The sequence below is a fragment of the Procambarus clarkii genome, chromosome 6, assembly GCF_040958095.1.
Source record: "Procambarus clarkii isolate CNS0578487 chromosome 6, FALCON_Pclarkii_2.0, whole genome shotgun sequence".
Classification (NCBI taxonomy): Eukaryota; Metazoa; Arthropoda; class Malacostraca; order Decapoda; family Cambaridae; genus Procambarus; species Procambarus clarkii.
This window is the reverse complement of record NC_091155.1, coordinates 31,007,088-31,029,280: the sequence shown is the minus strand read 5'-3', so window position 1 is coordinate 31,029,280 and position 22,193 is coordinate 31,007,088. Positions and strand designations below refer to the sequence as shown.

General features: G+C 49.5%; 1 protein-coding gene across 1 annotated transcript in view; it reads right to left on the bottom strand.

Moving 5' to 3' along the window:
- Positions 1-12,092: 12,092 nt before the first annotated feature.
- LOC138355768 (serine/arginine repetitive matrix protein 2-like) overlaps positions 12,093-22,193 on the bottom strand; it is a 39,613-nt gene continuing 29,512 nt past the window's right edge. Inside the window, exons 3-4 of the mRNA XM_069311244.1 lie at positions 20,165-20,253; positions 12,093-12,831 (exon numbers count right to left, since the gene is read on the bottom strand). Of these exons, the coding sequence (XP_069167345.1) occupies positions 12,093-12,831; positions 20,165-20,253 (828 nt within the window). The remainder of the gene's footprint in view (positions 12,832-20,164; positions 20,254-22,193) is intronic.

Below are 22,193 nucleotides of genomic sequence, written 5' to 3'. Positions count from 1 at the left end.
TGCTGCCCTCGCCTCTACCAGCTAGCTGCTGCCCTCACCACTACCAGCTAGCTGCTGCCCTCACCTCTACCAGCTAGCTGCTGCCCTCACTACTACCAGCTAGCTGCTGCCCTCACCACTACCAGCTAGCTGCTGCCCTCACTACTACCAGCTAGCTGCTGCCCTCACTACTACCAGCTAGCTGCTGCCCTCACCACTACCAGCTAGCTGCTGCCCTCACTACTACCAGCTAGCTGCTGCCCTCACCTCTACCAGCTAGCTGCTGCCCTCACCACTACCAGCTAGCTGCTGCCCTCACCACTACCAGCTAGCTGCTGCCCTCACCACTACCAGCTAGCTGCTGCCCTCACTACTACCAGCTAGCTGCTGCCCTCACTACTACCAGCTAGCTGCTGCCCTCACTACTACCAGCTAGCTGCTGCCCTCACCACTACCAGCTAGCTGCTGCCCTCACTACTACCAGCTAGCTGCTGCCCTCACTACTACCAGCTAGCTGCTGCCCTCACTACTACCAGCTAGCTGCTGCCCTCACCACTACCAGCTAGCTGCTGCCCTCACCACTACCAGCTAGCTGCTGCCCTCACCACTACCAGCTAGCTGCTGCCCTCACCACTACCAGCTAGCTGCTGCCCTCACCACTACCAGCTAGCTGCTGCCCTCACTACTACCAGCTAGCTGCTGCCCTCACTACTATCATCTAATAGAACTACTTACAGGTGCAAGTTGACCAGTCTCCTCCAGAGTCAATTAGTCTAAATTATTCAAGTTTCTAGTAAGTGTGGAGGTGCCCTTTATTTGTTTAAACGAGTAACCTTATTACCCATCCAGATTGTAATTGATTGTAGAGATATCTTTAACACCTTGGTCATTTCTCCTCCTTCCCTTGATAACTGGGTTGAGCATTTTCCGCTGTGAGGGATGATTCTATCTAGTTTTTAGGGGTTGTAAAATACAATTATTACAGCATTAGTGGTTACGAATTAGTAGCAACCATTACAATGGTACTATAGTTGTTAAAGTTGTTACAGCCAACTGGCCACAGATGTGGGTGTTCCCCTTGCCAACGAGGGGAAGGGGTGACCAGGTGCCAACGAGGGGAAGGGGTGACCAGGTGCCAACGAGGGGAAGGGGTGACCAGGTGCTAACGAGGGGAAGTGGTGACCAGGTGCCAACGAGGGAAGGGGTGACCAGGTGCCAACGAGGGGAAGGAGTGACCAGGTGCCAACGAGGGGAAGGGGTGACCAGGTGCCAACGAGGGGAAGGGGTGACCAGGTGCCAACGAGGGGAAGGGGTGACCAGGTGCCAACGAGGGAAGGAGTGACCAGGTGCCAACGAAGGGAAGGAGGGTGACCAGGTGCCAAAGAGGGGAAGGGGTGACCAGGTGCCAACGAGGGGAAGGAGTGACCAGGTGCCAACGAGGGGAAGGAGAGTGACCAGGTGCCAACGAGGGGAAGGAGGGTGACCAGGTGCTAACGAGGGGAAGGAGTGATCAGGTGCCAACGAGGGAAAGGAGTGATCAGGTGCCAACGAGGGGAAGGGGTGACCAGGTGCCAACAAGGGGAAGGGGTGACCAGGTGCCAACGAGGGGAAGGGATGACCAGGTGCCAACGAGGGGAAGGAGTGACCAGGTGCCAACGAGGGGAAGGAGGGTGACCAGGTGCCAACGAGGGGAAGGGGTGACCAGGTGCCAACGAGGGGAAGGAGTGACCAGGTGCCAACGAAGGGAAGGGGTGACCAGGTTCCAACGAGGGGAAGGAGTGACTAGGTGCCAACGAGGGGAAGGGGTGACCAGGTGCCAACGAGGGGAAGGGGTGACCAGGTGCCAACGAGGGGAAGGGGTGACCAGGTGCCAACGAGGGGGAGGGGTGACCAGGTGCCAACGAGGGGAAGGGGTGACCAGGTGCCAAGGAGGGGGAGGGGTGACCAGGTGCCAACGAGGGGAAGGGGTGACCAGGTGCCAACGAGGGGGAGGGGTGACCAGGTCCCAACGAGGGGAAGGAGGGTGACCAGGTGCCAATGAGGGGAAGGAATGACGAGGTGCCAATGAAGGGAAGGGGTGACCAGGTTCCAACGAGGGGAAGGAGAGTGACCAGGTGCCAACGAGGGGAAGGGGTGACCAGGTGCCAACGAGGGGAAGGGGTGACCAGGTGCCAACGAGGGTGACCAGGTGCTAACGAAGGGAAGGAGAGTGACCAGGTGCCAACGAGGGGAAGGAGGGTGACCAGGTGACAACGAGGGGAAGAAGTGACTAGGTACCAACGAGGGGAAGGGGTGACCAGGTGCCAACGAGGGGAAGTAGTGACCAGGTGCCAACGAGGGGAAGTAGTGACCAGGTGCCAACGAGGGGAAGGAGTGACCAGGTGCCAACGAGGGGAAGGAGGGTGCACAGAGACCCAGGAATCTTCAGAAGGTCATCGACCGAGGCTTGGAGGCGCGGCCTACCCTGCACCTCCCTTCCTGTTGCTGGGTATATTGCACCCGCTCCTCCTGTTGTGTCTCTCCCGCTCCTCCTGTTGTGTCTCTCCCGCTCCTCCTGTTGTGTCTCTCCCGCTCCTCCTGTTGTACTGTTGTCTCTCCCACTTCTCCTGTTGTACTGTTGTCTGTCCCGCTCCTCCTGTTGTACTGTTGTGTCTCTCCCGCTCCTCCTGTTGTACTGTTGTGTCTCTCCCGCTCCTCCTGTTGTACTGTTGTCTCTCCCGCTCCTCCTGTTGTACTGTTGTCTCTCCCGCTCCTCCTGTTTTACTGTTATCTCTCCCGCTCCTCCTGTTGTGTCACTCCCGCTCCTCCTGTTGTGTCTCTCTCCCGCTCCTCCTGTTGTAATGTTGTCTCTACCGCTCCTCCTGTTGTACTGTTGTGTGTCTCCCGCTCCTCCTGTTGTACTGTTGTCTCTCCCAGGGTATAGTCCCTGATCTGTGGGTGTTGTAGAGGGTATAGTCCCTGACCTGTGGGTGTTGTAGAGGGTATAATCCCTGACCTATGGGTGTTGTAGAGGGTAGTCCCTGACCTGTGGGTATTGTAGAGGGTAGTCCCTGACCTGTGGGTGATGTAGAGGGTAGTCCCTGACCTGTGGGTGTTGTAGAGGGTAGTCCCTGACCTGTGGGTGTTGTAGAGAGTATAATCCCTGACCTATGGGTGTTGTAGAGGGTAGTCCCTGACCTGTGGGTATTGTAGAGGGTAGTCCCTGACCTGTGGGTGATGTAGAGGGTAGTCCCTGACCTGTGGGTGATGTAGAGGGTAGTCCCTGACCTGTGGGTGTTGTAGAGGGTAGTCCCTGACCTGTGGGTGTTGTAGAGGGTAGTCCCTGACCTGTGGGTGATGTAGAGGGTAGTCCCTGACCTGTGGGTGATGTAGAGGGTAGTCCCTGACCTGTGGGTGTTGTAGAGGGTAGTCCCTGACCTGTGGGTGTTGTAGAGGGTAGTCCCTGACCTATGGGTGTTGTAGAGGGTAGTCCCTGACCTGTGGGTGATGTACAGGGTAGTCCCTGACCTGTGGGTGTTGTAGAGAGTAGTCTCTGACCTGTGGGTGTTGTAGAGGGTAGTCCCTGACCTGTGGGTGTAGTAGAGGGTAGTCCCTGACCTGTGAGTGATGATGACGGTGGGTGACGATGCGTGGGTGATAACATGATGGTGACGGTTGGTGCTGGTGTTGGCGGGTGATGGTGGATGATGATGGTGACGGTGGGTGATGGTGATGGTGGATGATGGTGATGGCGGGTGATGGTGATAGTGGATGATGGTGATGGCGGGTGATGGTGATGGTGGGTGATGGTAATAGTGGATGATGATGGTGACGGTGGGAGATGGTGACGGTGGATGATAGTGATGGTGGGTGATGGTGATAGTGGGTGATGGTGGGTGATGGTGATGGTAGATGATGGTGATGGTCCGGTGGGTGATGGTGATGGTTGGTAATGGTGATGGCGGGTGATGGTGACGGTGGGTGATGGTGATGGTTGGTAATGGTGATGGCGGGTGACGGTGACGGTGGGTGATTGTGACGGTGGGTGATGGTGACTGTGGGTGATGGTGGTGACGGTGGGTGATAGTGACGGTGGGTGATGGTGATGGTTGGTAATGGTGATGGCGGGTGACGGTGGGTGGTGATGGTGAGTGATTGTGACAATGGGTGATGGTGACGGTGGGTGATGGTGACGGTGGGTGATAGTGATGGTGACGGTGGGTGATGGTGACGGTGGGTGATAGTGATGGTGACAATGGGTGATGGTGACGGTGGGTGATGGTGACGGTGGGTGATAGTGATGGTGACGGTGGGTGATGGTGACGGTGGGTGATGGTGACGGTGGGTGATGGTGACGGTGGGTGATGGTGACGGTGGGTAATGGTGGATGATGGTGACGGTGGGTGATGGTGATGGTGGGTGATGGTGACGGTGGGTGATGGTGATGGTGGGTGATGGTGATGGCAGATGATGGTGATGGTGACGGTGGGTGATGGTGATGGCGGATGATGGTGATGGTGGGTGATGGTGATCGGTGATGGTGATGGCAGATGATGGTGATAGTGGGTGATGGGTGATGGTGACGGTGGGTTATGGTGATGGTGATGGCAGATGATGGTGATAGTGGGTGATGGGTGATGGTGACGGTGGGTTATGGTGATGGTGACGGTGGGTTATGGCGATGGTGGGTGATGGTGACGGTGCGTAACGGTGATGGTGATAGTGGGTGAGTGACGATGGGTGATGATGATGGTGGGTGATGGTGAGTGGGTGATAGGGATGGTGAATGATGGTGATGGTGACAGTGGGTGATGGGGATGGTGGATGATGGTGATGGTGGGTGATGGTGACGGTGGGTGATGGTGATGGTGACGGTGGGTGATGGTGATGGTGGGTGATGGTGATGATGACAGTGGGTGATGGTGATTGTGGGTGATGGTTGGTGATGGTGACAGTGGGTGATGGGGATGGTAGATGATGGTGATGGTGGGTGATGATGATGGTGACGGTGGGTGATGGTGATGGTTGGTGATGGTGACAGTGGGTGATGGGGATGGTGGATGATAGTGATGGTGGGTGATGATGATAGTGGGTGATGGTGATGGTGGGTGGTGACAGTGGGTGATGGTGATACCGGATGATGGTGATGGCGGATGATGGTGATGGCGGATGATGATGACGGTGGGTTATGGTGACATATAGGTGGGGGGAGGGAGCGTAATTGGGAGCATAGTTGTTGTGGTGTATGTGGACCTGGCCTGGCCTCTGGTGGCTAGGGTGGGAGGGGTGTGTGGGGGGTGGGGGGTGGGAGGGGGGAGGGGGGGTGGGAGGGGGGGAGGAAACAAGGGTGCGCACCAATCATCAAGGTCACCACGCCATGCTCTCCTCAGGTGAGCACACACACACACACACACACACACACACACACACACACACACACACACACACACACACACACACACACACACACACACACACACACACACACAGCTAATGTAGCTTCAATAAACAACAAGAGTGACAGGCAAGAGACACTGAACTTGGAGTGGCTGTCTCTAACTTGTATACAATGCAAGGTGATGGAGAAGATCGTGAGAAAAAGCCTGGTAACACATATAGGACGGAGTCCCACAGGGCTCTCTACTCAGACCTATCCTGTTTATGATATACGTAAATGATCTCCCTGAGGGTATAGACTCATTCCTCTCAATACTGACGACGCCAAAATTATGAAAAGTATTAAGACAGCTTGAGGCTTCAAGAAGACCTGGACAAACTGACGGAATGGTCCAACAAATGGCTGTTAGAGTTTAACCCAAGCAAATGTAAAGTAATAAAGATAGGTGTAGGGAGCAGGAAGCCAGATACAAGGTATCATTTGGGAGAAGAAATTCTTCAAGAATCAGGAAGAAAGCCCTGGGGGGTTAATATCACGCCAGACTTGTCCCCTGATGCCCACACCAAGAGGATATCATAGGTGGCATATACTAGATTTGCCAACATAACAACTGACTTTAGAAACTTGTACAAGGAATCATTTCGAACCTTGTATACCACATATGTCAGACAAGTCCTGGAGTATGCAGCTTCAGCGTGAAGTGCATCTCTAGACAAACACAAGATTAAATTTGAAAATTTTCAAAGGTATGCCACCAGACTAGTACCTGAGCTGAGGGGTATGAGCTACGAGATAGACTACAAAACCTAAATCTTATGTCGCTGTAAGACAGAATAGTTAGGGGAAACATGATCACCACATTAAAGATTCTAAGATGAATTGACAGGGTAGTATATGACAGTTTATTTAACACAAGGGGCACACGAACTAGGGGGACACAGGTAAAAACTGAGTACCCAAATGAGCCACAGAGACATTAGAAATAACTTTTTCAGTGTCAGAGTAGTTAACAGATGGAATGCATTAGGCAGTGATGTGGTGGAGGCTGACTCCATACACAGTTTCAAATATAGATATGATAGAGCCCAGTAGACTCAAGAATCTGTACACTAGTTGATTGACGGTTGAGAGGCGGGACCAAAGAGCCGAAGCTCAACCCCCGTAAGCACAAATTGGTGAGCACACACATTCCTACCCCTGACCTCTGGAAATTAATTTAATTAAAATAATATTAAAATAAATATCAAAATAATCTAATTATTAAATATTAAAATAATCCACAAATTATCAAAACATCAGAGACAAAAATAGTATAACAGAGTATAACAGTAACTGATATAAATAGTATAACACAGATCACACTCTTCGCATATGAATTCGAGATAATGGGAACGAGAGGAGGGGTGGGGGTGGGGGGGGGGGAGGGGAAGGTCCCTGTTGACAATGTTGCAAGAGGCTGGTGAAGCCACACACACACAACCCAACTCATTCCTAACATGATCGAGGTCATGTATAACACTGCCAATTACCAATGAAAATTGTGAACATTGCTTTAAGTTCTCTACCGTGAACTGTCTGGCCGCACTAGGGAGTGTCTGGCCGCACTAGGGAGTGTCTGGGCGGACTAGGGAGTGTCTGGGCGGACTAGGGAGTGTCTGGGCGGACTAGGGAGTGTCTGGCTGGATTAGGGAGTGTCTGGCCGGACTAGGGAGTGTCTGGCCGCACTAGGAAGTGTCTGGGCGGACTAGGGAGTGTCTGGGCGGACTAGGGAGTGTCTGGCTGGATTAGGGAGTGTCTGGCCGGACTAGGGAGTGTCTGGCCGCACTAGGGAGTGTCTGGCCGGACTAGGGAGTGTCTGGGCGGACTAGGGAGTGTCTGGCCGGACTAGGGAGCGTCTGGCCGCACTAGGGAGTGTCTGGCCGCACTAGGGAGTGTCTGGGCGGACTAGGGAGTGTCTGGCCGGACTAGAGAGTGTCTGGGCGGACTAGGGGGGTGTCTGGGCGGACTAGGGGGGTGTCTGGGCGGACTAGGGAGTGTCTGGGCGGACTAGAGAGTGTCTGGGCGGACTAGGGAGTGTCTGGCCGCACTAGAGAGTGTCTGGGCGGACTAGGGAGTGTCTGGGCGGACTAGAGAGTGTCTGGGCGGACTAGGGAGTGTCTGGCCGCACTAGAGAGTGTCTGGGCGGACTAGAGAGTGTCTGGGCGGACTAGAGAGTGTCTGGGCGGACTAGTGAGTGTCTGGGCGGACTAGAGAGTGTCTGGGCGGACTAGAGAGTGTCTGGGCGGACTAGAGAGTGTCTGGGCGGACTAGAGAGTGTCTGGGCGGACTAGGGAGTGTTAGACAAGGTTAAGCAACCACACCTAAGAGACAAAACTGTCTGAGAAGAGAATTAGGTCATACAATTGGAAATAAAGTTAACGCCATCTCGCTAGGAAGTGTAAGTGGCGCTGTGAATTCCTTTCCAGGTCTGAGGGCGGCTGGGTGGTGCAGCTATGGGCGGCCTCGCCTGAGGGCGGCTGGGTGGTGCAGCTGTGGGCGGCCTCGCCTGAGGGCGGCTGGGTGGTACAGCTGTGGGCGGCCTCGCCTGAGGGCGGCTGGGTGGTGCAGCTGTGGGCGGCCTCGCCTGAGGGCGGCTGGGTGGTGCAGCTGTGGGCGGCCTCGCCTGAGGGCGGCTGGCTGAGGGCGGCTGGGTGGTGCAGTTGTGGGTGGCCCCGCCTGACGTCTCCCATAAACATCAGCCAAGAACAAAGCAAACAATACCAGAGTTAATATGTTTGCTTGCCTGAGACACCGCTGAGAGACACCCCTCCGTGCCTTCTGCGCCGCCGCCTCCCGGGACGCCCCCAGTAAACACGCGCCCTTGTCAACACGCTGCTCCCCCCAAGTCCACTCGTCTACTCCGCCCCTACTTCTCTCTATCTCCCTATCGCGCAGGAGCCCGGGTCAGAGAGGAGGGCCCCTCCCTCCATCACCAGTACTGTGGTGGCAGCCTCCTTCATCGTGCTATCTAATATTCTGGCCTCCAGAACTATCTATACCAGTTTCCAAAAGATATAACGTGAGATTTACCAACTACATGCACCGGTGATTGATATCAATCATTACAGTTGTGCCCCGAGTGAACAGATGAACAACTGTGAACAAACTTATCATAACATAGAAAATAACATACAACATAAGTGTAGAACGATAATGACATTTGAAGGATAACTAACATGAACTAATCTGACCATTAAGGCTCCTGATAGTACAGTCGGGTACCTTACTTACCTTGCGGTTAGCTTGAGGTGTTTTCGGGGCTTAGCGTTCCCGCGGCGCGGTCGTCGATCAGGCCTCCTCGTTGCTGGACTGGTCAACCAGGCTGTTGGACGCAGCTACTCGCAGCCTGACGTATGAATCACAGCCTAGTTGATCAGGTATCCTTTGGAAGTGCTTGTCAAGTTCTCTCTTGAACACTGTGAGGGGTCGGCCAGTTATGCCCCTTATGTGTAGTGGAAGCGTGTTGAACAGTCTCGGGCCTCTGATGTTGATAGAGTAATCTCTCAGAGTACCTGTTGCACCTCTGCTCTTCAACGGGGGTATTCTGCACATCCTGCCATGCCTTCTGGTCTCATGTGGTGTTATTTCTGTGTGCAGGTTTGGGACCAGTCCCTCTACTATTTTCCCCGTGTAAATTATCATGTATCTCCCGCCTGCGGTCAAGAGAATACAGATTTAGGCATTTTAGTCGGTCCCAATAGTTTAAATGCTTTATTGAGTGGATTCTAGCAGTAAAGGATCTCTGCACGTTCTCCAGGTCGGCAATTTCTCCAGCTTTGAAAGGGGCTGTCATTATGCAGCAGTACTCCACTCTAGAGAACACTAGCGTAAGAGTTGGAACTTATCTTCATTAAACACCATATTATTTTTTGTAGCCCATTGAAAGACCTGATTTACATCTGATTGGAGGTTCGCTGTGCTCTCTATGTTGTCTACTTTCATAAAAATCCTAGTGTCATCTGCAAAGGATGATACAGTGCTATAGATTGTGTTCTTGTCTATGTCCAATATGAGGATGAGAAAAAGTACTGAGCAAGCACAGTACCCTGGGGGACTGAGCTCTTCACGGTTGATGGTCCGGATTTTATTTTGTTGACTATTACACATTGGGTTCTATTAGTCAGGAAATTGTAGATACATCTGCGTATTTTCCCGGTAATTCCTTTTGCACGCATTTTGTGTGCAATAACACCATGGTCACATTTGTCGAAGGCTTTTGTGAAATCTGTGTAAAAATACATCAGCGTTTTGCTCGTCTTCCATATCATAGTGATCCAGCAACTATGATATGCAAGAGCGCCCTGTTCTGAACCCATGTTGTCCAGGGTTATGGAGATGACGTGTTTCCATGTGTTCTGTAATCTTATTTCTTAGCACTCTCTGAAAGATTTTTATGATATGTGATGTTAGTGCTATCGGTCTGTAATTTTTTGCCTCTGCCTTATTTCCTCCTGTATGGAGTGGTGCTATCTCTGCTGTTTTTAGTATGTCAGGGATAACGCCAGTATCTAGGCTCTGTCTCCACAGAATGTGAAGGTTTGCGACAGTGTTTTTTTTTACAGTTTTTGATGAATATAGAGTTCCAAGAATCAGTGTCTGGTGCAAAGTGCATAGGCATACTGTTTATGGCTTCTTCAAAATTCAGTGGGGATAGGGTAACACCTGATATATTGTTTGATGTTGGCATCACATCCATGAAAAAATCATTTGGGTTATCAATCTTAAATGTGTTTAGTGGTTCGCTGAAAACAGAGCCGTACTGATTCTTCAGAATTTCGCTCATTTCTTTGTTGTCATCTGTCAAAGTTCCATCTCTCTTTCGCAGAGGCCTGATACTAGATGTAGTTTTTGATCTTGATTTTTCATAGGAGAAAAAATATTTCGGATTTCGCTCTATTTCACTGATGACCTTTTGCTCTCTTTGTCTCACTTGTATTTTGTATGATTCCTGTAGCTTTAGTTCAATTGTTTCTATTTCTCTACCTATCCTTCTTCGTCGTTCTTGAGATAGGGTGTGACTCTCAAGTTGTTCCGCGATTCGTTTTATTCGCGTATAGAGTGGAACGACGTTCCCGTCTAGTCTGTATTTCTTCCTCTTTTTTTTCTTAGGGGTATGCGGTTTGAGCATATTTCTAGAGCTTCTGAGTTCATTTTTTCAGGCATTGGTTCAGGTTTCCATTTTCTAGCTGTTCTAGCCAGCTTATTTCTGCGAGCACTTGGTATATTTGCTCCCAGTTAATCCGTTTATTATTAAAATTCAATTTGCTGAATTCTCCTACCTTGAGGTTACCTTGAGGTGCTTCCGGGGCTTAGTGTCCCCGCGGCCCGGTCATCGACCAGGCCTCCTGTAACGAGGGGGCGCTCCTACCCTGGGGCTCGGGACTGGTTCTGTAGGTTTACTCCCCATGCTTGTCAGAACTTCAGTTAGGTTGTGATCTGAGTAACAGATATTTGTAATCATTATATTCCTAATCAATTTGTCATTATTAGTGAAAATGAGGTCCAACGTGTTCTCTTTTCTAGTTGGTTCTACTATTTGCTGGTTTAAGGCAAATCTGTCGCACATCCGTGGCAGGTCATATGCATGTGCCTGTTCATTTAGGCTACTTCCTGGTATTCTCTCTGATATAACTGTATTAGCTATGTTCTTTCATTTCAGGTGCCGTAGGTTGAAGTCCCCAAGCAGGATGATGTTCGGGGTTGGATTTGTGAGGTTTTCCAAGCAGTGTTCTATTTTCATTAGTTGGTCTTTAAACTGATGAGGATTTGCCTCCGGTGACTTATACACAAGGACAATAACTACATTTAGGATCTCTATTTTGATTATCAGCACTTTCACCATATCGTTTGTGGTGTTAAGCAGCTCAGTACAGATGAGTGTGTCCTTGATGTAGAGGCTGACCCGACCCTGTAGCCGGTGTTTCCTGTCACATCTGAAAAGATTGTACTCTGAGATCCATATTTCATCATCATGGTAGTCCTTTGTGTGGGTTTCCGTTAAGGCTGCAAACACGGCATTTGCCTCACGTAAGAAGCCATCAATAAAATGAACTTTGTTAGATTTGCTCGTTTTTATACCCTGGATGTTGGCAAATATAAATGATGTTATCGTGTTAGTGGAAGTGCTGGATGCCTTACTTGGTGTTAATATCTGAGGCTCTGGTAAGGAGGCCACTGTGCTTGTGTCCTCTCCAGCATTTGACAGAGTTGGTGGTAGAGTCTGAAGATTTTTTGCCATTCTTCTCTTCTTTCTCTTGCTAAAAAATCCTCCTGGTTGATAGAGTTGTGGCTGTTTTCATAGTGGCGGTCTGTCGGTTTTAAACGCCTGGTACCTCTTATATGAAAAGCTGGACATTCCGTATTGAAGCATTCTTTCCTATCTAAAGAGTTCTTGCAAATTTCTGGGTGGAAGAATTCACAGCTGTGGATAGGGTGACATCTGATATTTGATGTTAAAAATTGATTGCTAATTGACTTAGCTTAGTACGGGTACATTTACACGTCCTAAGGATGTTTCTGCACTTTCTAGGGTGATCGTACTTATATGTTCCATTTGTTCTTCCCGATATCCCATGTTTACAGGTTACCCATTTGTAATACAGACAGGTTTTGGGTCCTTGTTTTGTTTGTTTCAATTTGCGAGAGACCGCGCTCTGCTGCGGCGTACCGTAGGACAGAGAAATGTATCACCAAACATTCACCAAAATGCACGGAGCAGTGGTGCCTGTGCTGGGAGGCAGACGGCAGCCTGTGCTGGGAGGCAGACGGCAGTCTGTGCTGGGAGGCAGACGGCAGCCTGTGCTGGGAGGCAGACGGCAGCCTGTGCTGGGAGGCAGACGGCAGCCTGTGCTGGGAGGCAGACGGCAGCCTGTGCTGGGAGGCAGACGGCAGCCTGTGCTGGGAGGCAGACGGCAGTCTGTGCTGGGAGGCAGACGGCAGCCTGTGCTGGGAGGCAGACGGCAGCCTGTGCTGGGAGGCAGACGGCAGTCTGTGCTGGGAGGCAGACGGCAGCCTGTGCTGGGAGGCAGACGGCAGCCTGTGCTGGGAGGCAGACGGCAGCCTGTGCTAAGAGGCAGACGGCAGTCTGTGCTGGGAGGCAGACGGCAGCCTGTGCTGGGAGGCAGACGGCAGCCTGTGCTGGGAGGCAGACGGCAGCCTGTGCTGGGAGGCAGACGGCAGCCTGTGCTAAGAGGCAGACGGCAGTCTGTGCTGGGAGGCAGACGGCAGCCTGTGCTGGGAGGCAGACGGCAGCCTGTGCTGGGAGGCAGACGGCAGTCTGTGCTGGGAGGCAGACGGCAGCCTGTGCTGGGAGGCAGACGGCAGCCTGTGCTGGGAGGCAGACGGCAGCCTGTGCTGGGAGGCAGACGGCAGCCTGTGCTGGGAGGCAGACGGCAGCCTGTGCTGGAAGGCAGACGGCAGACGCAAGAGCCTGCCAGCTGGTAGTGGAGAACAAGGCGCCAATTAATGTTGGGAGCACATACCAGGTAGAGTATGGCTCAGCCAAGGTCCTTGACCTCACTCGCGGGCTTCTCTCTCCGCGATCGTTCGATAAGGTGTTTGACCTTAAATGACTTTCGTAGGTCAGCAGTTAAGGAGGAGGGGGTGATAGGGAGTGATAAGAGTGACGGGGAAAGGTGGGGGGGGGGGAAGGATGAGAGGTGGCGTAGCAATGATATGGTTATATTTAATCTACAATTAAATAACAAAAAATGTGTGCGTGTGTGTGTGTAGTGAATATGAATGAGCTTCGTATGCCTCCAGACCTATATGGGGTCAAAACGATGGGTCATTGATGAATGAGGTCAGGTACGAGGTGTTTCTGTCTTTTATCTTAGTTTCTCTTTTTTTGTGAGTCTTATAAATACCTTGGAATCGAGGTCAATGATGCAAATCTCATCTGCATTCTTCGCAAAAATATTTTTGAGCGACGTAAAGCTCTCAGAGCTGTCGTGGGCAGAGCATTTGTTAGTTATACCATATATGCTCGTAGCTTTCATATTGCCTTCTTATGATCTGTAGTTGATAATTATGCCTTCCTGTTTCTCTTAAACATCTACAAGACCCATATGTCGTTCATCGTGATGCCTCGCCCCTCATCTTAGACAACCCCTGTGGCTCACCCCAGCCTCGCCCCTCGCCTTAGACAACCCCTGTGGCTCGCCTCAGCCTCGCCCCCAGCCTTAGACAACCCCTGTGGCTCACCCCAGCCTCGCCCCTCGCCTTAGACAACCCCTGTGGCTCGCCTCAGCCTCGCCCCCAGCCTTAGACAACCCCTGTGGCTCACCCCAGCCTCGCCCCTCGCCTTAGACAACCCCTGTGGCTCACCCCAGCCTCGCCCCTCGCCTTAGACAACCCCTGTGGCTCACCCCAGCCTCGCCCCTCGCCTTAAGTTCTTAAAGGCTGTTTTTAAGTATTAAATTATATAATACATAAGAACAGCCCCAATAAACAATATAATCCTCTCCAAGGAGCAAGCAAGGAATACTAGTTTACACGAGCCAGTGAAGGTCGCCACCTTAGCTCACCCTCGAGTACACACCGTGCAGCATGACCAAACCAAGTTAAAAGCTTTATTCGTGAATGGTCGTAAATTTATAATTAGGAAGTTTACATGCAAAATTTGAGTCAGTTAATTACATAAGAGAGAGACAACAACAACAGTAGCATGTAAGTGGTGCAATTATCACAAATAATAAACTTATTCTTAACAACTTATATAAGTCATTACAACACTGACTGGACTTAACAGGTATATAGTAATCTAAATCAAAATGTAAATTTTGTAAGTGAGTGACATTCAGCTTACAATTTGCAAGGTGAAATATATTGGGAAAAATGAAGTGAAGTTTACCATTAGATTGGTAAAACAATTTATACCACAAAAGATATGATTGGCACAATTTATACCACAAAGAATATGGTTGGCACAATTTATACCACAAAGAATATGATTGGCACAATTTATACCACAAAGAATATGGTTGGCACAATTTATACCACAAAGAATATGGTTGGCACAATTTATACCACAAAGAATATGGTTGGCACAATTTATACCACAAAGAATATGATTGGCATAATTTATACCACAGCATTATGACGATGAGAAGACAATTAAAAGTCGAACTAATGTAAATTAATCAAGACAGGAAGTTATAGAAATTCGCACAACCTCAGCATTCTGCAGTTATTGCCAGAGATGTTGTAAAGTGGTGAGCCAGGTTGTGGGTGGTGGTTAGTGCGCTCTGGTGAGGCACCCAAGGCTAGCGGGTGTGGATAGTTCCTGTTGGGCTGACCCTGGTGTTGTCCCATCACGGCTGACCCTGGTGTTGTCCCATCACGGCTGACCCTGGTGTTGTCCCATCACGGCTGACCCTGGTGTTGTCCCATCACGGCTGACCCTGGTGTTGTCCCATCATGGCTGACCCCTGGTGTTGTCCCATGACGGCTGACCCTGGTGTTGTCCCATGACGGCTGACCCTGGTGTTGTCCCATGACGGCTGACCCTGGTGTTGTCCCATGACGACTGACCCTGGTGTTGTCCCATGACGGCTGACCCTGGTGTTGTCCCATCATGGCTGACCCTGGTGTTGTCCCATGACGGCTGACCCTGGTGTTGTCCCATGACGGCTCACCCTGGTGTTGTCCCATGACGGCTGACCCTGGTGTTGTCCCATCACGGCTGACCCTGGTGTTGTCCCATGACGGCTGACCCTGGTGTTGTCCCATCACGGCTGACCCTGGTGTTGTCCCATCACGGCTGACCCTGGTGTTGTCCCATGACGGCTGACCCTGGTGTTGTCCCATGACGGCTGACCCTGGTGTTGTCCCATCATGGCTGACCCTGGTGTTGTCCCATCACGGCTGACCCTGGTGTTGTCCCATCATGGCTGACCCTGGTGTTGTCCCATCATGGCTGACCCTGGTGTTGTCCCATCATGGCTGACCCTGGTGTTGTCCCATCATGGCTGACCCTGGTGTTGTCCCATCATGGCTGACCCTGGTGTTGTCCCATGACGGCTGACCTTGGTGTTGTCCCATCATGGCTGACCCTGGTGTTGTCCCATCATGGCTGACCCTGGTGTTGTCCCATCATGGCTGACCCTGGTGTTGTCCCATGACGGCTGACCTTGGTGTTGTCCCATCATGGCTGACCCTGGTGTTGTCCCATCATGGCTGACCCTGGTGTTGTCCCATCATGACAACAATACCCACGTCATGGCCGCTTTAGCTGTGCCTCTCGTATAGATAGTGGGAGAGACGGCACATGGGAGTAACTAGATCAGTTGTGCTTCTGTAAATGTGTGTGTGTTTGAAACATTTAAGACCAGCAGCACCCGGCATGAGACGCTTGCCAGTGGAGCATTACTGTGGGTGGTGCCCAGTCGATCACTAGTTTCCCTTTTCTTATGTATTTTGAATTGTTCGTATAGAGCCGTTGTCTTTACGCTCTCAACAACAGGAACATCAACAACAACAACAACACCATCAACATCAGCAGCAAAAACCTAGGCACCCCTCAACCCTCCCTCCCCCCCCCACCCCCCGCTATTAAATTATATCTGGCGTCACCTTGTAAGACTCTCCTAGACGTCCCCATACATTATTCAGACACCAGATGCTGTATTCGTAACAAATATATACAAATAATTATGGTGCAGTGAGCCCAAACGGTGCGACACAAGCAGCCGACGCACGAGCTTAGCACAACAATCGCCGCACCCAACGGCAATGTGGTGGATGGGGGGGGGGGGGGTGGAAGGGGAGGGGGGAGGAGGGGGCGTGGATGGGAGAGGAAGGGGGGGAGGAAGAGAGAGGGGTGGAGGTAACACAGACTATGTATACACGATGTATGAAGCTTGTCTTTCATACAAGGACAGTAACGCTGGAGAGAACACTTCAAAGTTTGTATTTCCTCAAATTCCCCCCGACCGTCCAAGTGGTTGGGCACTATTCTTCCCCCCCCCCCCCCCCCCCGTCCTATCCCAAATCCTTAACTTGACCCCTTCCCTGTGCTATATAGTCGTAATGGCGTGGCGCTTTCCCCTGATAATTCCCTCCCTTTCTCAAATTCCTTTAATATTAAGAACGAAGAAAGTTTCTTAAAAGAAAGCGACACAGCAAGACCGAACTATATATTGTCTTCACTACATCATGTGGTAATGTGCAGTAGCAACGGTACCTGCAGCTTTGCAACAATGCCAGCAACCTTGGTGGCAGTGTTGTGTGAGAGATGGGTCACGGGGCTTACGCTTCCCTTTGTCGAAGCCAGACAGCCTGGCTTACTGAGGTCTCCCCCCCCCCCCGACCCCCAAGACCAATAGACTTACTGGGGTCTTTCCCCCCCCCCCCCCCCCGACCCCCGAGACCAAAGACTGACCCTCTCCAGAAGATGTAACCCAAAATATTTATCTAAATCCTTGGTGCCTATTTACTGCCAGGTTCAGGAGAGGCATAAGGAACTAGGCCATAACGCCTCGTCCTGTGTGGGGAGCGGACCCGGTTGTGCAGGGGAGATGTAAACGGGGTTGATGAGTCACAGGGATGGACAGGTGAGTGAGTGGACAGGTGGGAGTCTGGATGCAGGTAGTGGCGAGTGAGTCACCGTATTTATGAATGAGTAAGTTGACGAGGCAAGAATGATGGACTTCTAGGAGCACAACTGACTACGGAGCAGTGAGATCCAGCTCTTTATGTCCCGCCTAACAGCCTTGTTGTATGTTGCGTTATAATTGAAGTATTCTGACCTTCAAGGAATTCCAGATTCTTGTCCAGTCTCGAATTGAAATTGTGGATGGAGGTGGCTTCCACAACTTTGTTCAGTACATTCCACGTGTTGACCGCCCGTATAGGGTGGAGTGTTTCTTTACATTTACTCAACGTATTTGTGTTTCCAACTTCCACTTGTGTCTCCTCGTCCTATTTTCTCTCAATTTAAAGCGGTTGTTCTTGCCCACCTAGTCTGTTCCCCACAGTATCTTGTATGTTGTGATCATATCCCTCTCTATTTCTTATTTTCTTCAGGGTTCTTAGGGCCGGATCCCTTTATTTATCCTTATAGCTTAACCCTCTTAGCTGTGGCACTTCTCGTGTTTCAAACCTCTTGATATATAAGACTATAAAACCAAAATTGAAAAATTACAGAGTTTTTTTTTTACAGTCTATAGTACACGAGTAGAACAGAGGTACAGTTGTGTTTTTATATCACAAGTAGTTCAAGAAGAGGCCCACAACAGTCTGTACAGACAGTTTTAATCTGCAGTGAGTCAGTTACAGTTACTAACCCTGCTCCACACCCACTCAACTGGACGGCAACTTTACAGTCATGTGCTCCACACCCACCCAACTGGGCGGCAGCTTTACAGTCATGTGCTCCACACCCACCCAACTGGGCGGCAGCTTTAGTCATGTGCTCCACACCCACCCAACTGGGCGGCAGCTTTACAGTCATGTGCTCCACACCCACCCAACTGGGCGGCAGCTTTACAGTCATGTGCTCCACACCCACCCAACTGGGCGACAGCTTTACAGTCATGTGGTCCACACCCACCCAACTGAGCGGCAGCTTTACAGTCATGTGCTCCACACCCACCCAACTGGGCGGCAGCTTTACAGTCATGTGCTCCACACCCACCCAACTGGGCGGCAGCTTTACAGTCATGTGCTTCCCACCCACCCAACTGGGCGGCAGCTTTACAGTCATGTGCTCCACACCCACCCAACTGGGCGGCAGCTTTACAGTCATGTGCTCCACACCCACCCAACTGGACGGCAGCTTTACAGTCATGTGCTCCACACCCACCCAACTGGGCGGTAATTTACAGTCATGTGTTCCACACCCACCCAACTGGGCGGCAGCTTTACAGTCATGTGCTCCACACCCACCCAACTGGGCGGCAGCTTTACAGTCATGTGCTCCACACCCACCCAACTGGGCGACAGCTTTACAGTCATGTGGTCCACACCCACCCAACTGAGCGGCAGCTTTACAGTCATGTGCTCCACACCCACCCAACTGGGCGGCAGCTTTACAGTCATGTGCTCCACACCCACCCAACTGGGCGGCAGCTTTACAGTCATGTGCTTCCCACCCACCCAACTGGGCGGCAGCTTTACAGTCATGTGCTCCACACCCACCCAACTGGGCGGCAGCTTTACAGTCATGTGCTCCACACCCACCCAACTGGACGGCAGCTTTACAGTCATGTGCTCCACACCCACCCAACTGGGCGGTAATTTACAGTCATGTGTTCCACACCCACCCAACTGGGCGGTAATTTACAGTCATGTGCTCCACACCCACCCATCTTTACAGTCATGTGCAGGCTGCACCTACAGTAAGCAAACTTTGCATACTTGGCTAAGATTCCTGGCAGTACATCGTTATGAATGAAGTAATTACACAATCTTGGACACCATTGATGGTGCTATCTGCGAATTCTGCGATTTTTTCTCATTTGATTACAATATGACTCCAAGAATGTGAATAGTTCTGCTGAGAGAGTTAACATTTAGTCAAGTCCCCATCATCAAGTGGTTCTAACTGCCAGAGGTACTTGTAGCCGAGCCTGAGCCTAGCACTGATAACGTCTAGAACCTGCTGACCTTTCTAGATGATCCATAGATGTGTGCTTCTTCCTGCATAATAACATGATGATAGATTTTTTTTATTATTATTTTCTACCACAGACGTGGCCACACATTTACAATGCTAACCAGCATATATATTTTTTCTTCTGTCCTCCATGGACAGAAGGACCGGGCTGCGGACCGGGCTGCGGGGAAGCTAAGCCCCGAAATTATCTCAAGACAGCCGTATCTCTTGTATGAAGCAATTATCAATAACTGTTAAACCATTATTGGATATTTACAAATTCTCTTTAAAAATAAGTTGTGTATTATAGGTGCCATAAAGGCAAGAGGAGCCGCCAAACTCACTGCTAAAACATTTATCTCAGATACATCAACAAGGTAACTGATACCACAGGTTTCTGACGTAAGCATTTTGAGGAAGGAGAATGTTTGAAGTCAAACTGTCAGCACACGATGTCTCTTTATGCCAAGAATAACCACGTTAAGGTTACTGAGGGTGATTGAGATGTTAAGGGAGACATAGTAAGGGGAGACGAGCAAGTACGTGCCCACACTAAAGTAATTGTTAAAGACTTGATGCTGACAAGAGTTAACCGAGACATTTTATCTAAAGCGACTGAAAAATGTGACCATAGATGCACGATATGAAACATATGCACTTTCGAAAACATCGACCATAACTGAAAATTCAACTTTAATATTAAAAATATCGGACGAAGTTAGGAATACACTGACACCTCAAAAGACACTTGGGGAGTGAAGGATTAATTAACATATAAATACAAGAGGACAAATAAAAGGCATGAACGTTCACAGACAAACACAGTTTTTATTATTATTATTATTATTATTATTTTCTGCCACAGACGTGGCCACACATTTACAATGCTAACCAACATATATACATTTTCTTCAGTCCTTCATAGACAGAGTTCGAGATCTATTAAACATATAGTTCAGGGTTTTATTGAACAATCAACCACAGGTGACTGAAGTGCTTTCAAAATGGTAATGTAAGTCAGCGAGAGTCCAGGCACGCGCGTTCTATCCCAACACATTGGCGCAATGGACTAAAAATCATCTAATTTAGCAATTTTTTTTTTTTTTTTACAGATACTTCATGATATTGACAAGTCATACAAGAACAGGCCTATAAAGATAACTTAAGATTCGCACCAATTGGCCTCCAAGGTTCTTGCCCCTGGCCTCAAGGATCCTTGATCGGTGCCATTGGTCTCAACACTGAACAACAACATTTTGTATATCTGCAAACAATAGAGAAATAGGCCTAGGAAATAATCAGAAGACACACATTCGCTACGAGACGATCAACATAAGATTTCAAAATGGATGAAAGGTTGACAAACACAGTTCAGTGTTGAGAACACAGGAGTTTCAGCGTAGGTAATAATAATGGAGTTGGGAGATGTTAATACTATGAAGTTTAAATGCGATGAACATCTAAGAGCCATGAGTGGCATGGATTTTATGCCAAAGAAAATGGCTCGAAATAAGGTAAATTCTGACCTTATTTCTAGAAGCGTTAGCAACAAGACATCTTATATTCTTCAGCTTTATCTTGCCCTTGTCAGGCACCATTTAGTGTAGGCAGTTCAGTTTGGCGCCCGTACTATGGACTGAACATAATTTTACTTCAAAGACAATTATGTTAATCCCAGTAATTAGAAACCTTACGCAGTGATTTAAAATGTCAAGTACACTGTATATTTTCTTTAGAAATATGAAGAGTACGGAGAGACATCAATAAGGTATATAAATGGACGAAAGGGTCAATAAAGTATATACATGGACGAGAGTCAATAAAGTATATACATGGACGAAAAGGTCAATAAAGTACATAAATGGACGAACGGGTATAGAAAAGCAGACATAAATAAGCTTTCAAATATATCAACATAAAAAAGAACTCGAAATAATGGATATAAGTTGAATAAGTTTAGACTCGGGAAAGACCTGGGTAAATACTGGTTGGGAAACAGGGTTCTTGTTTTATGGAACAAATTACCGGGAAACATAATAAACGTGGGATGACTTGAGTGTTTCAAGCTTAGGTTAGACACACATATGAACGAATATAAGTGGATTTATATCAATAATTATAATACACTCAAATTCATTAAAAAAAAAGCTGGCTCGTATGGGCCAATAGGTCTTCTACAGTTTCCTTTATTTTGATGTTGTAATGAAGATGATGGCGAGAGAATGGGACGGGGGTGGGGGGGGGGGGAAGGGGGAATAAGAGCAGTAACCACTGGAGCACAATACTGGGGTGGGGGATGGAGAGGCCTGGGAGGGAGTGGCGAGGTGGGGGTGGCAGGAGCAGCTTAATAAAATAAACAGATATGAGGAACATGTGTTCCGCTCCCACCAGTGATGGGTGGGGGTGACAGGTGGGCTGGTGGGGGATGACGAGTGGATATATGATGGGTGGGGGTGGGGGGGGTTGAGAGGTGTGGGTGACAGGTGGGGATAACAGATTTAGAGTGACGGGTCAAGAGTGTGGACCAGCTACGTGGCCTGGTCCCCTGCTCTCCATTTGCTGCTTGATGCTGTTCGAGACACTTTGCAATAGTGAAGATGTATGTTAATAATGTTTCTGTGATTGCTATTACTTCTGGGATTGTGTTCTTATTCCTCTTTTTGAGTTTGTCCGCTCTGACATTACATCGGTATCAATTTACTGGATTTATTAGGCTCTTCATTGTTATTCAATCTTTTTTTGTTTTATTTCACATAAAACAAACGATCCTCAAACGGCTTCCAAGATTTCTCAAGCCACATTCCTCGTCGGTGTACAGGATAACTATTCTACTTCATCGACTTGAGAATTGTCCAGGACGAACCGAAACGTCGTCGTCCCTTCACTTTCTAGTGTGTGGTCTGGTCAACATACTTCAGCCACGTTATTGTGACTCGTCGCCTGCATATTCTATTTCACACTGCTAAACTCCTCTTATCGGCGACCACGACGAAAGTTCAAGAGGTCTTTATATATAAAGAGATGATAAAAGGAATAACACGACACGGCCACATTCAGAACCCCCAATAACAATTTTTGTTCAGTCAAATTTTCAGCCAAATTTTCAGCTAGACGTTCAGAAAGACTAATAACCGGACGTTAATCCAGATGTTCAAGCAGGTATACTGCCTGATGTTCAGCCAGATATTGAGCCAGACGTTGCGC